The 17,281-nt window shown below is 43.4% G+C and overlaps 1 protein-coding gene across 1 annotated transcript; it reads right to left on the bottom strand.

The window, feature by feature from the left end:
* Positions 1-693: 693 nt before the first annotated feature.
* Positions 694-15,796, bottom strand: LOC143028722 (uncharacterized). The gene is made up of 10 exons (XM_076191092.1): positions 15,697-15,796; positions 14,631-14,808; positions 13,015-13,094; positions 9,131-10,650; positions 8,506-8,641; positions 8,113-8,228; positions 4,858-4,989; positions 4,349-4,543; positions 1,804-1,920; positions 694-959 (listed from the first exon to the last, which is right to left on the bottom strand). The coding sequence occupies exons 1-10, from the start codon at positions 15,794-15,796 to the stop codon at positions 726-728; spliced, it is 2,808 nt and encodes a 935-aa protein (XP_076047207.1). The 3' UTR covers positions 694-725.
* Between the last annotated feature and the right edge of the window lie 1,485 nt (positions 15,797-17,281).

Genomic DNA, 17,281 nt, shown 5'->3' on the forward strand with positions numbered 1-17,281 from the left:
CGGCTTTGCCAGGTAGTGGTTATTGGTAGTTGGTAGTGGTAGGCAAGAAATACAAAAAGTGATAACACTGACATCACTTTGAGCCCTGACACAGATCACGTGACATAATGACAATAAGGACGTTGTTGCTGTTGATGTTATTGGCTGCAGTTTACCTGCGTTTCTATCCTATATTGTTGGCAAGTACTGGCCAAAGTCGACTCCCTAACCCTGCAATAGGGTGGTATACTTGACATAATTCATTCAGGCGAAATGTCAGTTAATGAATATCATTCCGGACCACCGTAAGACACCAGCCTGGGCGGAGTCTCTAGATCTAAGCCGGCGGGTTTGCTCCTCCACACTTACACAGGAACGGATGTTGGGCCAGTGGCGGCGCCAGGGGGGGCTTGGGGGGGGCTTTAGCCCCTCCAAAAAAAGGGGCCAGCCCCCCCCCCATTAGCCCCCCCAACTGAAATGAGCAAATTGAAAATTTAAAACTCATTGAAATAATTTTATTAAGTGGAATTTTTAATTGCCAAGGCTAAAGATTTGTCAGCCATCAGTGCTAGCCCTACCATTAACTCCCTCCCCTTCTGAAAAGAGGATATATGTGTATTATCATATTACTATTGGCCCCCCCAAAAATTTGCTCAGCCCCCCCCCCCCTTAGCCTCCCCAACTAAAAATTCCTGGCGCCGCCGCTGTGTTGGGCACCTCCCGGCTGCCCTGTGTATCCCTGCCGACTAATGCAAAGTGTCGAAGGACATGGCGTTGGACCGGAGAGCGAGCGAGGAGATGACGAAGAGGGCGATGAAGAGGAGAGACGAGGTTGGGAAGTAGAGATAGAAGAAGCGATTGAGGCGGTCTGCTCTGCTCTGATCCCTTCCGGAGGTCTTGGTGAGGGAAGGAGGCGGCGGCGGAGGCGACTTGGACGGAATTGAGAATGGGCGAACACGCGTGATCACGCCATCCTTCTCCTGTGAGGAGGACATCAAGGAAGAATAAGGAATGAGGTGACGATGCGGGAAGGATGGGTATGGGAGAAAGATTCTCTCCCCTCACCTTCCCTCCCACGTACATTACCACATGTTTGACAGCCTGACCACATATCTTTATAGTTCCATTTACCTCCATCCATCCCTCCATCCATCCATCCATTCATCCATCTTTTCTTTAGTCTACCCTTACTTCCACTACTGGTAGCATATATTCATGAATCTATCCTGGATAACTACATTTTTTTTTTCTTTTTTTGTAACCCTTCTCATAACATGCCAAAACCAACTGATATTTGTACTTCTACCCTTCCATGGACTTTAACACCTTCATATTATTTCATACATCATGTGAACTCTTTCAATTCCGTATGATGAGAGATGTAAGTGCTGTTACAGTAGTATTAGAATGGCCGAGGTTGTGAATGCAGTCTAAACAAAATTATAATGTTCTAGCATTGATATCCAAGACTGGTCAATGGCACCTCCAGTAATCGTTTTTACAGAGAAATGGTTAGGATGTGGAAGAAGTGTAATTTGAACTTAGTGTAGGAATTATTAGATTTAAGCAAATTTCTTCCTCCGTGTAAAAAGTGTTGTTAGTTCTGTTTGGAAATTATGATCTGTAATCCCATTCATAAAGGCAGAAGAGACATCAACATTTGTCCGTCAATTTTCGAGTCTACTGCATTCTGACAACGGCATCACACAAGGTGAATCTTCGATAGAAAAGTGATCGTACCGACGGACAAAAATCAACATTTTTTTCCGCTCGTGTGAAGGTCATGTCTTCACGAACCGAAATTTTTACGAAACGCCCACACACCTTAACGAAGTTGACGACAGTGAGCGCAACGACGATGAGGAAGACAGTGATGGTACAGAAATTGAGCCACACGTCCATCACCTTGAGGTACGCCGTCCGGGGTATCGTTGTGGCCACCTGGTGGAAGAAACACCAATTATTCCCAAGACCGTCCAAATCTTTAGTCCACAAGTAAACAAGGTCCTCGGCCCCTCTGCGGAGGGGCAAACAGCCACAAAACAACTGTAAACAAAAGCTCACGACTCCAGACGCAATAAACGAAGAAACCATGCACAACGCGCATGACAAACGATCATAAGGTAACTGCATGGACAATAACCCTAATCGCAGGTTCCAGTTTCCCTGACTGGAAATCCATAGCCCCAAAGTAGCCGGCGACGATCCTCGTGCCCTCCCATAGACCTCTCCAGGAATAAGCTTTGGCCTGTTGTCTGTGTTGTATTAATGTGATTCACCAGGGTCTTGGACCACGTCTTGTACACGTGATCGGCGGCTGTTACCCTCCCAGATGAGACCTTAGAGTTCGTATATGGCCCGATTTGTGGGTCATGCTATGTGAGTGTAAGACCGTTTCTGTTACTTTCTGTGTGAATGGATGGAGGAAATAGTCATTCATTCACCATTCATCCATCCCTTATCTATCCACCACCCAGGGTTTCTTCCTCATTTTAGCTCCTCGTGGATGAGGGGGGCCATCCCCGGCTCCAGCCCTACTGTTCGGGTCAGAAGTCTTGCAGTAAGACATACCTCCACAGTAGGGCCTGACAGCCGAGGTTGGTTTATCCCCACTGATTCATTTGCATGGCAGGAGGAGGGAGTGGGACTAATTGATACCCGTCAACGATAGGACTGAGAGAAACCTCACATTATTTAAGCTCTTACGAATCTATAAGTTCAACAAGAAACTACATTATTTCTAGAAAGATCCTGGTGACTGATCTTTGAAGACACTGTGACACATATGGATGTGGACAGGCGTAGTCGCTTATTGTACGAAATTGCTCTTTTTCTACATGAGGGGACGGAGAGGGGAGGAGGTCGCCGATTAAGAAGTGGCCTTGCTGTGGATCTACTGTGTCTTGCTGCATTGTTTATGACCCAGGGCAGTGGGCGGGATGCAGGGATGACCCGTCATCCAGGAGGAGCCGAGATGAGAAGTGGAAGAGGGTGGTGGATGGGAGTGGAATGGGTGGGAGTAGGTACGTGCCTTTTGACTTGGCTATCTCTCTTGGGGAAAAAGCCTATGGTATATAGACAGATAATGAACTTGGAACAACCTTATTTTTATTATCAATTAATTTCATTACCACTACCACTATTACCACTACCACTACTACTATTACCACTACCACTATTACCACTACCACTACTACTATTACCACTACCACTATTACCACTACCACTACTACTATTACCACTACCACTACTACTATTACCACTACTACTATTACCACTACCACTACTACTACTACTACTACTACTACTACTACTACTACTACTACCACTACTACTAATACCACTACCACTAATACCACTACCACTACTCCCATTACTATTACCATTATCATTATTACTATTACCATTACCACTACTACCATTAATTACCATTACTATTAATTCCCATTATTAATTACCATTGCTATTAATTACCATTACCATTGCTATTATTACTACTATTGCTACTACTGCTGCTACTATTGCTGCTGCTACTATTGCTGCTGCTACTATTGCTGCTGCTACTATTGCTGCTGCTACTATTGCTGCTGCTACTATTGCTGCTGCTACTATTGCTGCTGCTACTATTGCTGCTGCTACTATTGCTGCTGCTACTGCTGCTGCTACTATTGCTACTGCTACTACTCCTACTACTTCTACTGCTGCTACTATTATTTCTACTAACACTACTACTGCTGCTACTACTATGTCTACTATTACTACCGCTACTATTGCTACTACTACTACCGCTACTATTGCTACTACTACTACCGCTACTATTGCTACTACTACTACTACTACTACGACTACTACGACTACTACCGCTACTACTACTACTACTACTGCAGCTGCTACTATTGCTGCTGCTGCTACTACTGCTGCTACTATTATCACTATTGCTACTACTACTGCTGCTGCTGCTATTGCTACTACTACTGCTGCTACTACTGCTGCTGCTACTATTGCTACTACTACTGCTGCTGCTACTATTGCTACTACTACTGCTGCTGCTACTATTGCTACTACTACTGCTGCTGCTACTACTAATACTGCTGCTGCTACTATTGCTACTAATACTACTATTACTACTAATACTGCTGCTGCTATTACTGCTACTATAACTATTACTACTGCTACTATAACTATTACTACTGCTACTATAACTATTACTACTGCTACTATAACTATTACTACTGCTACTATAACTATTACTACTGCTACTATTACTACTACTTCTACTACTACTTCTACTACTGCTACTACTGCTGCTGCTGCTGCTGCTACTACTGCTGCTGCTGCTGCTACTACTATTTTTTTTTTCCGAACCGACCTGAGAGGAGAAGGAGGTGAGGACAAGCATCGAGGTCATGGACACCATGATCCTATCCTGAAAGTCGTCCATTGGGAAGTGGAAGGGCAGATAGCCCAGGGTGGTCAGGAGAAGGGACGGGAGAAACGTGTTGGTCACGTGGTACATGGCCATGTTGGCGAACATGATGACGATCTTCATGCCATGGTAGTTGTCCTGGGAGAAAATGAAAATAAATTAACATCCAAATGAATAAATAAATAAATTCATTTATTAATTAATTGATGAATTGATGGATTAATGAATTGATAAATTGATAAATTGATCAATAAATTAATTAATCAATGTCAATAAACAAATAAATGTCAATAAATAAATAAATGTGACCATATACGGATGGCGTTAGTCAAGAGGACCCTAACGGGAATTATGTTTATTCGTTTACTTATTAATCTATTTCCTATTCATCCATCTATCTATTCATTTATCTATTTATCTATTTGTGCTTCCTCACCAGAGATCGCCCTAACCTGCGTTATGTTGGTGATGGTCACTCCTTCCACTGAGTACTCCATCAGTCGTTTGTCTCCCGTGAAGACGATCCCTTGGTCGACCTCCTTCAGGATGACGTGATTGACGTTGTCCTTGCTAAGGATGACTTTCTGGTCAGGAGGAGAAGTGGGTGAGGGAGGATGGCCCATAAAAAAAAAAAAAAAAAAAAAAAAAAAAAACTATATCATAATTATAGCCACGGTAACAGTTAAACACATGCGGAATATACTACAATTACGTACATATACCAAAGGCTTTTTCCCCTCTACAAGGGAGGTATAAAAAAAAACATAAAATCCACCCCCACCCATTCCATCCCCACATACTCCACTCCCATTCACCACCCCTCCCTCCCCGTTATCTTGGCTCCTCCTGGATGACGGGTCATCGTTGCATCTCTCTCATCGCCCTGGGTCAGAAGCAGTGTAGCAAGACACAGCACATCCGCAGCAAGGCCGCTTCATTTAATCGGCGACCTTCCCTCTCTGTCCCCTCATGCAGAAAAAGAGAAGACGGGAAGAAATTCCTTTGGGCTGCGTCAATTTATTTTTCACGCATACTCCCTCACCCTCCCCATCCCCCATCCACTCCATTTCATGCATCACAGCATCATCCATACACAACTATTCTCCACTCAACCCCTATCTTCCGCCCTCTCCCATACCTCCTCAACAGACATTCCCCTCTTTCCCCATGCCCCTTTTACCCCATCATGGATCATCCATCTCATCCCAAGTCGCCCCCCCCCATGTTCACTCCTTCCACCTCTGCCTTCCACACCTCTTTTACTAATCTTTCCTCATTCATTCTTTCCATGTGTCCAAACCATCCCAATACTCTTTCATCAACCTGGTCCCCCAACTCCCTTTCCATCCCCACTCTCCTCCTCACCTCGTTTCTCACTCTATCCAGCCTAGCAATCCATTTATACTTCTCAGGCACTTCATCTCAAACACATTAAACTCTTCCTCTTCCTCTCTTGTGCCTCATGGTCCCCCCCCCATACACACAGCACTATTGGCAAAATCACTCCTTCATACAACCTCCTCTCAGCATCCACTACCAAATGTCTACCTCTCATTACACTTTTTAATCCCTCAAGGAATTTACTTGTTTCTCTCAATCTATATTCTACCTCCACCTCCACTTCTCCCTTTCATGCCATATTCGCATCCAAGTATCTAAAACTGTCCACCTCCTCCAGTCTGCCGCCACCTTCTCCCCCTGTACATCTCACCACCTTACTTTTACCCACGCCCATCTTTAACTTTCTTCTTTTGCACACCTTCCCAAACTCTGTCACCAACTTTCTCAATCCCTCCTCTGATCCCGCCAAAGCGCAGCGTCGCCAGCAAACAACAACTGGCTTATCTCCCACTTTTCTCCATTTCCTTTAACCATCTCCAATCTCCGACCCATCACCTTTACATTCACCTCTCGCACCACCCCATCCATGTATAAATTCAACAGCCAAGGCGACATAACATATCCCTGGCGAAGTCCCACTTTTACCTCAAACCACTCACTCTCCCCACTCCTGATTGATTCCAACATAGGCTCTACTACTCTCGTCAAAACTCTTGACTGCTCTTAACTGTCCTCTTCCTATCACATATATCTGCAATACCTCCCACAGTGGTATGAATCAATTATTATACAAACAAAATAATAGCAAGAAATTTAATATAGTGCAGTTTGATTCATACCACCAGTAATCAAAATACCAACCTACATAAAGGCTTGTACAAACTTGATAATTCCATTTGTCAAGAAATTAGTAAGATAATATCAGGTAAAATGTAACCCAACGAATTGACCTAATGTCGCCCTATATCATTAGTAGAAACAGTGACCCTTGGCGACTGTGACCTGATGTCGCCCCACCATCGTAAGATAATTGACAATGACCTTTCGCTCTCCAGGGGGTAATTGGTCGCTACGCTTATTCAAACTGTCCTTGTTCCTTTGTATCATGTATATATTGTCTATGTATTCCTATCACTATGTACTTGTTGCACTGAAGATGTAATATACGAAAGCGCTCTGCTTCGTTAGTTTCTTTTTCCAAGTGGTCTACTTTGCATATATGTATATATATACATATATATATATATACATATATGCATATATATATATATAATATATATGTATATATATGTATATATATATGTATATATATATATGTATATATATATGTATATATATATACACATATATATGTATATATTGTAATAGTTGTTAATCCTGCACTGCGTCTCATTAATCTAAGACGTTTCAATATGTATATATATATATATATATATATATATATATATATATATATATATATATACATATATATATATATATATATATATATATATATACATATATATATATATATATATGTATATATATATACATCAACCACAATTCACTTTAATTTTTAAGCTATCAACTTCAAGGAACTTGAGGAGGCATACATGTAGAAATTGATACGTGGTCAACCTAAGGACTCGAACCCCGCTAACACGTAACAAGTGACAGTGACTTGTATATATATTTATATATATATATATATTATATATATATATATATATATATTCTAACGCCAGATTTCATTCTCTCTCCTAAGCCATAACAAAATAATCAACTCCCTCAATACGGTACACACACAGACACACCCCGCCCACGCCCCTCGGTGACTCCCTCTACATATTTCATTATGGTTAGGATTAGGCGACTCTATTCAACTCACGAAAGTTCCGCCTCAAGACGAATAAAATCATCTGGCGACACTGGGTCTCACAAAATATACAAGAAACATCACTGGGACAGAGTTTGGTTCCTCCAAAAGGAAGGAGTCAGTATCTATATCAGATGTGACACAGGGGAGGACCTAAATTCGTTATCACATTGAGCTTTTTTCCTTCAACTGTTGGAGCAGCTTTCAGGAAGGAATCCGGTATGCTGGAGGTAAATGATTTTCCTCCAGCATATTAAATGACATTCTATGTAAACTGTTTTTTTTTGTCGGCATGCTCCGCCTTTGTAATCCTTTGTTGAGAAAACAAAATAGATTTGCCATAGAGATTTTACGGCGGGAAAAGTGATGGAGGTGGGCGGTATACCGCCGATGAATCGGAGGTTGGGGGAAAAATAGCCCAGTGTGATAGCCCTTCAGGCTCCTCCTCCTCCTCCTCCTCCTCCTCCTCCTTCCTTTCTTCTCTCGAGGGAGACGACATTACACTTACGAAGTAGCACTTTTGTACATCGAAGGGGAAGATGCTGAGGTCGAAGTGACAAGCGATGGTGGCCGTCATCTTCGTTGTCAGTACAATTGGGTTTTCGGATCCTCGGAAGACTATATCTGAAAGCGTTTAAATTGAATAACAATGAAAAATTGAATAAATAAAATAAGTAGATTAATCAATAAATAAGTGAATGAATAATAAGATAAATAAAATAAAGTATTTGATAATACGAATAAAGTTAAAGAGATTAAGAGATGACAGAATATAACAAGTGATGTAATAAACAAATATCATTATCATTATTAACATAACTACTACAACTACATTTCTCCCAGGTCCGGTCCCACACGCACCCCCCCCCCCCCCCAGGTGTTCGTTCTCTCGCGACCTCACCTTCAGAGTAGTTCGTGTCATCATCCGGAAGCGGAAGCGCCTCACGCCGGGCGTAGATCCGGACCGAGCGTTCCTTCAGGTCAGCTGATGTCTTCTCGGCTCCGGTAATTCGGTACTTTGGCATCCAGGGCTTTACCTAGTGTCCGGCGAGTACCGGCGGCGGCACCAGGGAAGAGGGAAAGAACGATAGAAGAGATTTTTAGTCTCCTCCCCCTCCCCACACACACTCTCCACACACTGAGATCATATATAAATACATATATATATATATATATATATATATATATATATATATATGTTGAGACATTGGGACAATTATGAGAAAGGTGATGGGGGAGACACGGGTCCTGATCCGATCATTGAGTTTATTCCTGATCGGTTTCGCTTTACAATAGCTTCTTCATTCCTCTGAAGAAGCTACTGTAAAGCGAAACTGATCAGGAATAAATTATACAATATTAAAATTCTTTGTTTGACATTTTTTTTTTACTAGAAAATGACCAAACTGTAAGCTGAATACATAGGACAATATGTCACATACTCGGAAAAAAGAGTAGTGGCAACTGTGGCGTGGGTCAACAAAATTTACTCGCGTTTGGACATCTCAACAGAATAGGAGTCTGACCTTTGCGTCTTTGAGGCTGTTCATGCTCTGTTCGTCTTTGAGATAACGCAGTTCGAGTCGCGAATCGAACCATTCAAGTCGAACTGCCGCTTCGATGGTGTACTCGAAGTCGTAGATCACGAAGGACCGGACGGACTGGATGTCGAAGAAGAACTTGACCTCAAGAGCTTCGTTGTCCTCGCCTCCATGAGGAGAGATTTTGTTCGAGTACTCTTCGGGAAAGACGGCCACCTCACACCCCTTCTCGTCCGAACCGTCGAGGCAGTTCTTGTTCAGATCGCAGCGACGGAACAGGTCGATGCACTGGCCATCATAACACGTGTACTCGTGCTGTCCGCAAGCTGTGAGCACCAAAACCGTCTTCCCGTTCTTGCAGTTGTCGCCCTTCAGGTTCCAGAGCTTCTTTCCGAGAGGGTAATCGCCCGAGTTCTTCAGGGGGTACTCGGCGTAGGTCTTGTTCTTGTCCAACCTCATGAGTCTCCAGGAGCCAAAGCTATTGGTATCTTCTCGTTCAGAAGGGACCCAGAGGATCCTACTGTACTGGGCTCCTATGAAATAGGGCTTCCCTCCCGAGTCCTGCATCAGGAAGTACTCCCTGTCGAAGAGCGTCCCTCGACACAAGCCCCGCAGTCGGATGGGAGCCAAGATCCGAAAATGACAGGAAGCGCAGCGGTAAGACGAGCACATCTGCCTGGCCCAGACACCCAGCATGTTTTGCGAGTCACTGGGATTCATGTACATAGTAACACAATTCTTCTCCTTCGTGGCTTCTCCCTTGCTCTGGTGAAAGTTCTGGTACGACAGTTCGGTGCCAGACAAATAGTGGTTCCATGTCCCGGACATGTGATCTCCCCGAAGACCCAGCCATAAAGCCTCGCTGTAGATATCTACACATGCACTCGAGAAGACGCTGGCGTATTGGTACAATAGCCAGTTCTCCTCTTCGGTCTTCGGGACTTCGAGAACTCCCCCGGCAGCTCTGCACACAGAGACAGCCGAGTCGAAGGTTCTCTGCTCAGGGAAGATAACGGTGTAGTCCTCGAAATGCGTGCAGAGAATCGACGAGTTCATGGAGATCTTCCTCGCATTCCCTGAGGCCACGAAGTCGGCTTCGACGTTGCCCAAGTGAACCACAGGATTCTGTGGGATGTTCGTCTCCTGGCACAATGTAAAGGCGACCAATTCCTCCTCGCTTATTACCTCCCCAAAGAAATTAAAATCGACCAAGGAACCACTGAAGCTCCTGAAGGCGTTGTAGCTTCCGTTGAAAATGCCCTGCTCCTGACCCAGAACCAGATGACCCCCGGGGATTGTTCGAGGAACAAAAGTCTTAGTCCTCTGTTCCCCAAGGTTGTTCTTGATCGTCTTCCCGTTGATCGCCCACACGATCTGGAGTGTGAAGAGGTCGATCGAGACGCAGATCGACATCCAGTCGAGCAGGGGCATCTTGGTCGGAACTTGATCGTGGATCATCTCGTTGCAACAGTCGAAGACCAGTTCTTCGCTCTCGTACTTCCCTACTGCCGAAGATAAAAACCAATTAACCCGCTGAATACCTTATACGACTTGTATGTTTATGTTATTTCACTGTTTTATTCGCCCTAGGAAAAGGCCTCGCACTCAAAGTAGTTCTAGTTATTTGAATAATTTACTTGACTTGTATCTAGTTTCATCTGGCCGAGGGAAAGTATCTGGACTCAAATGGGTCAAAAAGTAACTTTATTCTTTGAGTACCTTACTCGATTTTTATCTTGGTTTCGTCTCCTACCAAGCAATTATCTTCACCTGATGGAAAACACCCCTACACTCTTATTTCCTTTTGTCGCACTCTGCCCCAAACAAACCCATCGCCACTCCAACCTTCCTGGCGTCCCTCACCTTCGCCTTGACATCCTGACATCCCCAAGTGGAGGGGCATCTAGTCAGATCATTTGGGCAAAAGAAACTTAATCCATTTGATTGATTTGAATCGAATCAAGTGTTTATTCTATGTTTCATCTGTGCTGACATATTCAAAATATCTTCCATTCTCATAATATTTCTCAGTATTAGGTCTTATGCTTGAGTCTTTGAGATATACAGTCAAGGAGCTGGCCTCGACATGATAGTTCCCTTCAAAAAAATTATGACTATTGTCTTACGATTTCATTCAACTTTAAGAACACCTTACATGCTTACATGGGCTAACCAAAATAAAAATTATGAGGTATGTCATGTCACCGTGAGGAAGAATTGTGGCAACTAAGACGCACAGAAACAAGGTCACATGCACATAAATAAGGTCACATGCACACAAGCAAGGTCACGAACAAAAATAAGACAAGACGTACATAAACAAAGCAACATGCACTAAGGAGATTGTTTTATTATTACTATTATTATTATTATTATTATTATTATTATTATTATCATTATTATTATCACTATTATTATTTATTTTATTTTATCTATTTATTTTTATTTGTTTATCTATTTATCTTTTATCTATTCATTTATTTTTTTTTTGTCGACAATAGCCTCGCAAGGTCTTCAAAAAGTTTTGATACTGTGTATCGCGATAGGCACAGCATTGATAACACAGAAATTGAAGGGTATATGGGGTTCGTTGTGGGCATTTGTGTTTTAGCACTATTAACCAGCGCTTCTATCCTTGGGGACAATGTCCAGCCGAAGGGATGGAGTCATAGGCCCTGTTCACACTAGCGGTTTCAACCGCCGCGGTTCAATTACAATGTACTCTAAATCAGTGGGTTCACACACAACCGCTTTTTTTTTCCTTGACTTTGTGGTACCGCCGCGGTTTCCGCCCAATGGGAAAGGAGAAAATTAATGAGGGTTGCAAAGGGAGAACAGAAGCTTAAAGTGGAGTCATTCTTCTTTGGGTAGAGATTAGATTCCAATCAGGAAACTGAGTTGTCACTTAAAATCCCTAAAGTGTTGACTGGATATGAATAATTACTCTCATAAGGTATCGTGGAATGGGATATTATTGGACATGAATTTTTAGCTTAAATCACACAACTACAAACGTACTTGATGGTATCCACTTTTGGGGGGATTTCTCACGCGAACTGCCAAATCCTCCGTTCGCTTTAAAGACGCACTGAAACTGATGAAGTTATTGACCAGGTACCTCAAGTCATCCAAGTCGGGGTCTACTTCGTTTCAGCTGTTGTCTTGAGATGAGGGCCAAAGGGTCAGTCGAGGTCAGTTTGGGGAAACGATATCCTTCCCTGAAGCGGTTGGTCACTGGGGCTCAGTAGTTATGGTAGTTCTCTCTCTCTCTCTCTCTTTCTGTGTGTGTGTGTGTGTGTGTGTGTGTGTGTGTGTGTGTGTGTGTGTGTGTGTGTGTGTGTGTGTGTGTGTGTGTGTGTGTGTGTGTGTGTGTGTGTGTGTGTGTGTGTGTGTGTGTGTGTGTGTGTGTGTGTGTGTGTGTGTGTGTGTGTGTGTGTGTGGCACCCGCCCAGACCTCAACCTTGCGGAGGTCCAAAAGATTTCGTATATGAGCTCACGAGGCGATGCCCACGTGATCCCCCTCTATTAGAATTAGAATTGACTGTGCCCGAAGGAGACCAAGAAGGGAGAGTACCCCTCGACCCTAGACAGTGTCAGTGAGAAGGTCATACCCCCAAGAAATTAAGGGTAGACTCGGAGAGCGAGAGACGGTGAGGTCACGCCCCACTGCCTCCGAGGTCAGTGGCCGTCTGATTCCAAGGCTTGTTTATTTGTCCTGACCTCCACTAGGGTTAAGTGTGACATGAGTTAGGCTTAGGGAACTTTTTTCCTAAGGGGGGAGGGAGGGTGTATAAAGACGTCAAGGACACATAAGCACGTGCAGAACTACGTGCAAGGTGCGTCCGCGTGCACAGATGAAGGGGCCATACCCACGACAAACTCTTTGGCGTACTCCTTCACAGCGTACGAGATGATCACATCCTCGTCTCTATGTTGTATGATGTAGGTTCTGCGAAAACATGTGGTGATATCAATCGGGATGATGACGTGTGTAGGCACATCATACGTCACGTGTGTACAATCACGTTACAAGTGTACAATCGCCTCATAGATGTACAGTCGCCCCCAAGTATAACAGGGAAGGTTGGTGGAAAATAACATGTGATATGTCGTCGGTGCATTTGTTTAACTACCTTACTGTCCATCTACCTATCTATCAATGTAAATATCTGTCGATTTATCTACCCATCTACCTATCAATATAGTTATCTATTTATCTATCCATCTATCTATCTATCGATGTAGTTATCTATTTATCTATTGATCTATCTATCTATCGATATATCTACCTATCTATCGATGTATCTATCTATCGGTCTATCTGTCCATCCATCTATCTATCTACCTATATATCCATCTATCTGTATAATATATATATATATATATATATATATATATGTTTATCTATCTATCGATCTATCCATCTATCGATATGTCTATCTATCCATCTACCTATCTATCCATCTATCTATCTATATAACAAGTGCTTCCTCCTCCTTATAAAGGGGGTAGCCAGCCAAGGGGCACACCCACCCATCCCACTCCGATTTAATGAAGCAGTCTTGCTATGGATGTGCTGGGTCTTGCTGCACTGTTTCTAACCCAGGGCGGTAGGAGAGATGCAGGGATGACCCGTCATCCAGGAGGAGCCAAAGTAAGATAGAGGGAGGGGGAGTGAATGGAAGTGGAGTATGTGGGGATGGAATGGGTGGGATTGGTCTTTATGCCTTTGTTTTTTGGCTACCTCCCTTATAAGGGGGAAAAAGCCTTTGGTATATGTATGTATGTACAACAGGTTAAATGTGACAGGTTTGCCATTTATATTCGATGTAGATCAATATACGTGTTTATTTTCATATTTCATGTTTTATATATATATTCTTATATCTATATATTTTACAAATATAGTTTCTAATCGTTCTAATCCAACTACGATGGAAACAAACCTGCCGATATTTCGTAAATCCCTCTACCCGTAACAAAAAGTGAGATTAACGAGGAGAATATCTTAAATCCCCCACTACGATGACGACGTGCCTCGGTGGCATCATCGGAAGCGTGCTGCTCTCGCATCCCCCTAGCCACGGGTTCAAATCCCGCACTCCTATCCGATTCCCAACTTCAGGACATAGATGACGGTTTCGGTTGCAGCTACTTAGCGACTCCTGGGTATCCGAAAGCTTCCACTACCTTGAAGGAAGTCATTCCACGGCCAAAGAACAGCCACGACTTCGAGTATGTCTTCATACATCGATCTCGTGAGGACCCTGTGGTTCTCAACCTTTGTCACTGAGTCTTTTACTTATGTACTTCTTTTTTTTAACTCCTGAAGAGCACCTGAACACGAAATAAAACCGCCTGACATCCACGAACTACTATTTGTTTCCGATCTGTGACTCGCTTCGAGGAGATCTACGGATGCTGAGGTTTCCGTAGTCCCCAGGTTGAGAGTCCCCGATCTACATCGATCTGGCGAGAACATTACCTGACACAGAGGGTAAAGGCTGTCAGTTCGGGCATGCGGCCCCGCCAGGCCAGCATGGAATCGTCTGTTGCCACGCCGTTCTCCTGGAAACTGACGCCGGGGACGAGTCGAGGTTCTCTGGTTCCCGAACTTCGAGGTCGTCCGCCTCCTCCGGAGATTTTCCCTCCCCCACCGCCGCCTGCAAAGAGGAAGTGAAAAGAGCTTTGGGAATTAAGAGCTGGAGGGTTTTATGTACTTATCTACTTGTTTATCTATTTATTTGTTATGCTGTCCCCCCACTCTTGATACTGTCCTGTACCACTTCTCTGGATAGAATGAGAAATGAGGAGGTGAGAAGGAAAGCGGGGGTGGAAAGGGAGTTGGGAGATAGGGTTGATGAAAGAGTATTGGAATGGTTTGGACACATGGAAAGAGTGAAGAGAGATTAGTGAAAGATGTGTAGAAGGTAAAGGTGGAAGGAGTGAACATGAGGGGGCGAGCAAGGATGAGATGGATAGATGGGGTAAAAGGGGCATTGAGAAAGAGGCAATGTCTGTTGAGGAATGAAGGGAGAAGACAGAAGATAAGGGTGAACAGAGAACGGTTGTGTATAAGCAATGGAAAGGAGGTGGGGGAAAGGGGAAGGAGTATGTTTGATATTTTGACCCAGCCCGATGGGGATTTCTCCCCGTGTTCTCATTTTCTGCACAAGGGGACGGAGAGTGGGGGGGTCGCCGATTAAATGAAGCGGCCTTACTGTTGTTGTGCTGTGTCTTGATACACTGCTTCCGACCCAGGGCAGTGGACGAGATACAGAGATAACCCGTCATCCAGGAGGAACCAAGATAAGAGGGAGGGAGGGGGTGAGTGGTACTGGAGTATGTGGGGATGGAATGGGTGGGAGTGGATTTTTTTTTTTTTTTCATTTATTTATTTATTTATTTTTACCTTCCATGTAAGATGGAAATAGCCATTGGTATATGTATTATTATTATTATTATTATTAATTATTATCATTATTATTATTATTATTATTATTATTATTATCATTTTAATGATATGTTACGTGTTGCATGCTGTGTCCTACATGTGTTGCATGTTGTGTTGCACATGTATGTTACATAGAGTGTTTTATGCTGGATACTGCAGCGTGTTTCATGTTCTGTATTGTGTACTGGTTGCTGCATTCTGCTAGTTGTGTGTTGTATGTTGTGTTGCATTCTGGTTATAAGAACATAAGAATGAAGGAGACTGCAAGAGACCGTAAGGCCTACACTAGGCAGTTCCATATCCATCACCACCTGTCATCCCCATCCACAAAGTTGTCTAACCGTTTCTTAAAACAACTGATAGTTTCAGCGCTCACTACTACATGGTTACTAAGTCTATTCCATTCGTTGACCACCCTATTAGTAAACCAATTCTTGCCTATTTCCTTCTTAAATCTAAATTTGTCCAGTTTAAATCCATTACTGCGAGTCCTGCCCTGTTGTTTTAATATAATGACCTTGTTTGCATCACCCTTGTTAAAGCCTTTGATCCACTTGAACACCTCTATTAGATCACCCCGCACTCTACGTGTTTCCAGCATATTGCAATATGCTGGAAAATCACTTGCACACTGACATTCGTTCTTACGATAGGAATATCCGTCGGAGTCAGTCGGAGTCTATCGGATTCAGTCAGAGTCTGACGAAGTCCGTCGGATTCAGAATCTGTCAGAGTCTGACGAATTTCGTCGTATTCTGCCGGATTAAGTCGGAATCCGTCGGAGTCTGTCAGATTCAGTCGGAGTCATTCGGAGTCTGACGAAGTTTGTCGTATTCTGTCGGATTCAGTCGGAATCCGTCGGAGTTTGTCGGAGTCTACCAATTCTTGCCGAAGATTTTCTTATTTATGTATTTATCGTCCATGTTTATTTGATTAATTTTTATGTTCTCTTTTGTTTATCTATTTATGCGTTTATTCGTTTATTAATTTATTCATTCATTCGTTTATTTATTTATTCATTTATTAATTAATTCCTAGGACATCTGGGACACTGACCTTACGAAAATATCCGGCTTGTTATGGTCATATTAGCATCAGCACCAACATTATCACTGTTATTGATAATGTTATCGTTATCATCTTCGCCACTGCCTGATATCACCTCCCCCTACGTTTCGTAGCCTTAGCAGACTCAAAAAAGTAGGATACCCTTAGTGTTAACACGTGTGTCAAGGGAGGGGGGGAGATCGGGGGGCTCGTCGCCCCCTCTCCCCAGGAGGGGGGTATACAAAGACACAACACACGGCTAACGAACTTTTTACCGACCCCCACCCCGCCCCCTCATCACCCCCCCCCCCCATGGGTTGAGTTCGATGGCAGGACATTGATTTCGTAGAAACAGGACAACACACACACACACACACACACACACACACACACACACACACACACACATACAAATACACGCGCGCGCGCACACACACACACACGCACACACTTTTTTCAGCTTAGAAGGCTACATAGCCAAAGCCGAGACAATACATATATTCAAATCGAAGTATGATTATTGGAGAATAAGGAGACATACTCGCACCACATGCTGGAACGATATATGAATTTGAAGTTATGCTAATGGAGAGTAAGAGACGGGACCCTACGAGTGTTGCCCCTTTCCTGTGTAC

Source organism: Oratosquilla oratoria, chromosome 10 (genome assembly GCF_046742065.1).
Source record: "Oratosquilla oratoria isolate Oo_2021 chromosome 10, ASM4674206v1, whole genome shotgun sequence".
Taxonomy (NCBI): Eukaryota; Metazoa; Arthropoda; class Malacostraca; order Stomatopoda; family Squillidae; genus Oratosquilla; species Oratosquilla oratoria.

Bases quoted from the DNA above. Each gene is read 5' to 3' on its own strand.
- LOC143028722 (XM_076191092.1), bottom strand. From the start codon at position 15,796: ATGCAGCAACCAGTACACAATACAGAACATGAAACACGCTGCAGTATC. The intron at 14,809-15,696 runs GTAGGACACAGC...TCCTCTTTGCAG, and splicing joins CAACACAACATGCAACACAT to GCGGCGGTGGGGGAGGGAAA. The intron at 4,990-8,112 runs GTAAGTGTAATG...CCTCCTGACCAG, and splicing joins ATGTACAAAAGTGCTACTTC to AAAGTCATCCTTAGCAAGGA.